This window comes from Leuciscus leuciscus (genome assembly GCF_965113295.1).
Source record: "Leuciscus leuciscus genome assembly, chromosome: 24".
Classification (NCBI taxonomy): domain Eukaryota; kingdom Metazoa; phylum Chordata; class Actinopteri; order Cypriniformes; family Leuciscidae; genus Leuciscus; species Leuciscus leuciscus.
Window position 1 is genome coordinate 32,752,171 of NC_138723.1, and position 6,329 is coordinate 32,758,499.

General features: G+C 38.6%; 1 protein-coding gene across 1 annotated transcript in view; it reads right to left on the reverse strand.

Annotated features, from left to right (window-relative positions):
- The window catches only part of sim2 (SIM bHLH transcription factor 2), a 23,264-nt gene extending 17,825 nt beyond the window's left edge, over positions 1 to 5,439 (reverse strand). Inside the window, exons 1-3 of the mRNA XM_082158655.1 lie at positions 4,658 to 5,439; positions 1,896 to 1,978; positions 1,697 to 1,786 (exon numbers count right to left, since the gene is read on the reverse strand). Of these exons, the coding sequence (XP_082014781.1) occupies positions 1,697 to 1,786; positions 1,896 to 1,978; positions 4,658 to 4,832 (348 nt within the window). The 5' untranslated portion in view covers positions 4,833 to 5,439. The remainder of the gene's footprint in view (positions 1 to 1,696; positions 1,787 to 1,895; positions 1,979 to 4,657) is intronic.
- Positions 5,440 to 6,329: the final 890 nt, after the last annotated feature.

A 6,329-nucleotide genomic window follows, 5' to 3' on the forward strand; every position in this document is an offset into this window, starting at 1 on the left:
TACCCGTCATCTCATGCCGTTATTCCCTTTCGTCTTATTAAAATTAAAATGTTATTTCAGTTTATTACATGGCTTGGTTGAATTCTAATGTTATTTCTTGATATCAGGCTGCTGAGTATAACACACCGTTGCCATGAGAAACAGAGCGTTGCTATGGACGCAGGATTCTAACCGTAGAGACGGAACGCACTATTTTCTTTAGCGGAATACAATCGTTTTTAAATCAATAAACTCCTTTTTAAATCAATATTTTGTGTCAAATTATTGATTTATTTGGTAGGTAGCCATGTAATAAGCGGGATAATGTAGAGCGAGGCGGTTGTTATGGCGAATACACCCCCTTCAGGCTACATTATCCCTTACATAATTATAATTTACAATAATACCGTTTTAATTGTATTTTGATTAGTTAAATGCTACAGTTGTTTTTTTTCAAAAAAACTATAACTTTTGAATGTATGTGTGTGTGTGTGTGTGTGTGTTTGTGTGTGCGTGTGTGTGCATTTGTGTGCACGTGTGTGCGTGTGTGTGTGCATACGTGCATGTGTGCGTGTGCGTGTGTGCATTTGTGTGTGTGTGTGTGTGTGTGTGTGTGTGTGTGTGTGTGTGTGTGTGTGTGTGTGTGTGAGAAAGGTCTCTCTACACGCCCAAATGTAAAATCTAGACATATTAAACAAGCTCAATCTCAGTGTTTTTCTTCAGACTTTAGATCAGAATTTCTCAATAGAGGCACAATATGAGCAAACAGTCTGTGAATGGATTCACTTCACATTCCACAGATAATATTATAAGCACATTCTTCTGAAAGTTCATATGTTCTCAGTGATGTGTGTGTCCGCAGTGATGTGTGTGTTGCAGTGATGTGTGTGTGTTGTCAGTGATGTATGTGTGTTGTCAGTGATGTGTGTGTGTTGTCAGTGATGTGTGTGTGTTGTCAGTGATGTGTGTGTGTTGTCAGTGATGAGTGTGTTGTCAGTGATGTGTGTGTGTGTGTGTGTGTGTGTGTGTGTGTGTGTGTGTGTGTTGTCAGTGATGTGTGTGTTGCAGACAGTGATGTGTGTGTGTTGTCAGTGATGTGTGTGTGTTGTCAGTGATGTGTGTGTGTTGTCAGTGATGTGTGCGTGTTGTCAGTGGTGTGTGTGTTGTCAGTGATGTGTGTGTTGCAGTGATGTGTGTGTGTTGTCAGTGATGTGTGTGTGTTGTCAGTGATGTGTGTGTGTTGTCTGTGATGTGTGTGTGTTGTCTGTGATGTGTGTGTGTTGTCAGTGATGTGTGTGTGTGTGTGTGTGTGTGTGTGTGTGTGTGTGTGTTGTCAGTGATGTGTGTGTGTGTGTGTGTGTGTGTGTGTGTGTGTGTGTGTGTGTGTGTGTGTGTGTGTGTGTGTGTGTGTGTGTGTGTGTGTGTGTGTGTTGCAGTGATGTGTGTGTTGCAAACAGTGATGTGTGTGTGTTGTCAGTGATGTGTGTGTGTTTTCAGTGATGTGTGTGTGTTAGTGATGTGTGTGTTGCAGTGATGTGTGTGTTGCAGACAGTGATGTGTGTGTGTTGTCAGTGATGTGTGTGTGTTGTCAGTGATGTGTGTGTCCGCAGTGATGTGTGTGTCCGCAGTGATGTGTGTGTGTGTTGTCAGTGATGTGTGTGTTGCAGTGATATCACTACAGCCCCAGACTGACCCTGGTTTCATGTTAAACTCTCACCTGTGACAAACCCAGATGAACTGAAGCTGTTTCTGAAATGTACATGATTTTACCGTCAGACGCCACGACAAACACAAACCCATCCAGCGTCTGAAAAATGCCAGAATACATAAAACATCATGTTTTTATATGATAAATTTACATAATCATCAGACAAGAAATTAGAATCAAATATAATGTTGATTTTAAAGCGTATGACCTGCAGGAGGTGAGATCCCAGATCCCTGGCCATGAGATCCCGAGGACTGAGCCGTGCTGACTGACCCCAGGCCCCTCCGAGACCTACACACACGCGCACACACACGAACAAACAAAGACAGGTCAGTCAAACCTTCATTACAAACACAGTTTTATTAGCGAACGTCGAGCTTGAATCCCGTCATCAATAAACGGCATATTCCCATTCCTGCATAAACAGCTTCGCGAGCGCGCTCTTTATGCGCAGAAATGACCTTTAACGGGCATCCGACGCGCACTTTTTTTAGCGTGTAAATGATACGAAATACACACACAACCAGTTTTACACAGCGGCTCAATGCTGCGAAACAGATGCACGTAAAATATTAGTTTTGCGTATAAAGAACACAAAAAGAAAAGCATGAACTCGTGCTATATACGCAGAGCCGGGATGTGAATAACTCATTTAGCTTTATATATTATATAATTAGCAAAAGTGGATTGTCTTAGAATCATAAACTAATTTAAACTGCAGTTTAACGGTAGGTCATCGATCTTTATTATTAGGCTACATTAAACAGATTAAACTAATTTATTTCTAAACTTAATGTGGAGAATCTGAAAAAATAACTAAAAACAATTGTGGATTTATGTAACGTAAAATATTATTTATCTTTATTACTAAAATATTACTTCTAATGTGTTTATTATAATTACATAAAATGACCCAACTTTCAACGAAACAATTTTACACAGGCTATAGGCTATATTGTATAGGCTACTGGTAAAAGGTCAATTACAGAATTGCAACAACACATTATTATCGCATCATTTAATATAACTAATCCAGGGCCCCTGTTTCGCCAGGTTTGGCCCCTCTGGAATCGGATCGCATCAAAGCATTTTATTAAACCGCGCGTTGTTGTCCTGTGGCGGTAGAGATGTAGAGATGAAGAGAGTCGTTTATTTTCGCCAAAGCCTTTTACACTGAAGAAGAAATGAGTCGATGACCAACGCAGAGAAGCGAGCCCGCGTGATGATGATGATGATGATGATGATGATGAGGGCCGGTTATGAATGATTCGTCTCTCAAGGCTTGTAAAACGCGCATTATAATTGTTGCCACGCACTTGATTATACATAAACGCTCTCTCATACATGTTGTGTGTAACTATCCAGATCAGATCATTGACTTGATTTGATTAGCCTACTTTGAATTTCGTCCAGCAAAACGAAATAATCTGTAAGACATTTCATTTATTAAATGTAGAGTTAAAATGTAAAGTTTTAATTATAAAAACTTAAATTATATCCCGAATTAGGACGTCATTATAATGCAGCCAGAGATAAATTATGACCATCGACCGATCATAACTATCACAGAGACCCGAGAAAACATACCGGTCAAAGATATTAATCATGTTCACGTATAGAGAGAAATAATATTAATCTATCCAACTGTCCAGAGTTGCTTTTACAGTAGACTATTATATGTTTGTTTTAAACAATCATGATATGCAAACGTTCAGAGTCCGCTATCAGAGAACAGATGCAGCGACACAACATGTCAAAATAAATTGGTTCGTTTTGCTTTTATAAATTGAGCGTGCATGATAATATTACAGATACATTAATTTTACTCGATTTGTGTTAATTTGTAAGATTATACAGCAGATGTTTTTGTTTTGTTCAGTTTGATTTGTGTTATTTAGCATGTGTCGAGCTGTTATGTCATCCCTGCTCATCATCACACAATAATACAAGATTCAATCAAATAATTAATTCTGTTCAACATAAAAGATGATATTTTGAAGAATGTTGGTTTCGGTGCCCATTGAATTCAATTGTATGAACGGGAAAAAAGACCCAATCAGACATTTCTCAGAATCTCTTATGTTTAAAAGAATGAATCATATTTGGAGTAAATATCGACAGAATGTTTATTTTTATGTGAACTATACCTTTAAAATAAATATGTTCCCCAGTTACCGCTGAAACACTGCCTCCGTCAAAGAAATGAACTGAACAAAATTCGACTAATTTATAGAAGAAATATCTCTAGATTATAGGCTCTTTAGGCCCAATGCGATCCGATATGAATTTGTGAAATATTTATCCCGTATAGGCTACGATTTGAAATCTGTTATGATTCAATATAAATTTAGCTTTTGATTCTCAGCAAAATATTCTGAATGTTTTTGACAGCGACGGAAAGAGAAAATGACTGAATCTGTGATGGTTTTTTGGGTTTTATGTGAGCTGATAAATTTTTTTTAAATAATGAAAACTAATAAAACTAGTTTTGTAAGCGCTGAATGCTATAAATCCTAAAGTCAGAGGATCATTGCTTTAACGCTGTATTTTCACATGATTTTCCCGAACATTTAATCGCAATCATTTCATTTCATCGAACCGAACTCATAATTATTATTTTATTATTTTTAAGTGGTTAGACATACACACACACACACACACACACACACACACACACACACACACACACACATTATTATTATTTTAATTTCATTCAATTCAGCTTAAAGCATTTTAAAATTTAAAAAAATGCTTTAAGCTGAATTGAATGAAATTAAATGATAATAGTGTGTGTGTGTGTGTGTGTGTGTGTGTGTGTGTGTGTGTGTGTGTGTGTGTGTGTGTGTGTGTGTGTGTGTGTGTGTGTGTTACCCTCAGGGAACAGGCCTCGGATCCTCAGGTAGCTGCTGGTCAGTGTGTGTGCGTGTGTGTGTGTGTGTGTGTGTGTGTGTGTGTGTGTGTGTGTGTTACCCTCAGGGAACAGGCCTCGGATCCTCAGGTAGCTGCTGGTCAGTCTGATGATGGACGCTTTGTCCAGCTGAGATGTGATCGCGGACGGCAGAGGCAACAGTTTGGCCAGCTCATAAAACTCTCCATTTTCCTTTTCTCTTCGTGTCTTCGCTGCATTCTTGGACTTTTCCTTCATTTCTCACACATGCAGAATATGGACGAGTTTTCACTGTAATAATGCTCACTCGCTACAACATGTTTCGCGGGTCATTAATGGTTTTTCCTGCGTCTTTTCCGTTTGTTGCAGTGAAAGACTGAAGCTTCCCGATAGTCCTGATGTTTGCCAATTAAATTATATAAAATGAAACGACTGCATGTAAATCACTGACGAAACTCTTCACAAAAACTGAAGGTCTTCCCAGAAAAGTCCTTCAATAAATCATCCAGATTTTGATTCTGATAACTTCTGATATAAACAGTTGAACTCCATTCCATCGGGAAATCTCTTTTCGCTTTTGGCTTCGACGCGCTTTGACGTTTTGATTTGAAAATGACAGATTACAGTGATGCAATAATACGAACTTCTAATAAATCCATGACGCTGAGCATACAAAGAAAAACAGGTAAGGATGAGTTCACGAACATCTGTTCAATATGTCGTTGTACTCCAAGTCCTCCACTTTATTTCCATTTTAAAATATTTTATTTTCTCTCTTTCTTTTTTTTTATTCCTCTCGACGCCTGAAAATTCCTCTCAAGACTCCTCAGATTCCGTTCAGCCTTTCCATTATTCCTGCGCTTTGATCGCCTGAGAGAGAGAGAGAGAGAGAGAGAGAGAGAGGGAGGGCGGATCATGAAGACTGAATGACACTCGTGACGTCACAGTCTCTTGCGTGTGAGGAAGGATGGTGATGGTGATCAAGCAAAAAACAAAACAAAAAGCATTTATTATTGAATTATTGGCTGTCTTACCAAATTATTATTATTTTTTGTCTAGATTAGCCTAATATTTATTGACTTTTAACAATGTAATAATCAGTTTCCATGTCTGGCTGAATTATGCAGCGTTTGATACTATAGATCATCAAATAGGCTACTCGTAGATCGACTACAAAATGACACCGGTATTCAGGGACAGGCATTAAGTTGGTTTAGATCGTACCTATCAGACCGTTACCATTTTGTCTATTTAAATTGGGAAAAATCTAAGATAACGTCAGGAAATTATGGAGTGCCGCAAGGATCTGTGTTCGGCCCTCTGGTTTCTTCACAAGGTTGTCTATATGAGGCTTAAAAGTGAGAGCATCATCAAGCCAGATACCAAGGTACTTATAAGAATGAACCACCTCTATGACACTTCCAGTCAAAGTGAACACAGGAGGAGGAGCTTGAGAAACCTTCTTAGTATTACTAAACAGCATCAGTTTGGTCTTATCAGCATTGAGAACCAGTTTAAGCTGCATAAGCGTGCGTTGAACCACATTAAAAGCTTTCTGCAAAGACTCAACCGCTTTAGCTGGGGACGATCCAAAACAATAAATAATCGTGTCATCAGCATACAAATGCATATTAGCATCCGACACATTGTGGCCTAGTTCATTTATATACATAATAAACAAGAGAGGACCTAATATTGAGCCTTGTGGCACCCCCTTGTGGACCTTCACTAATGCAGAACATAGACCATCACATT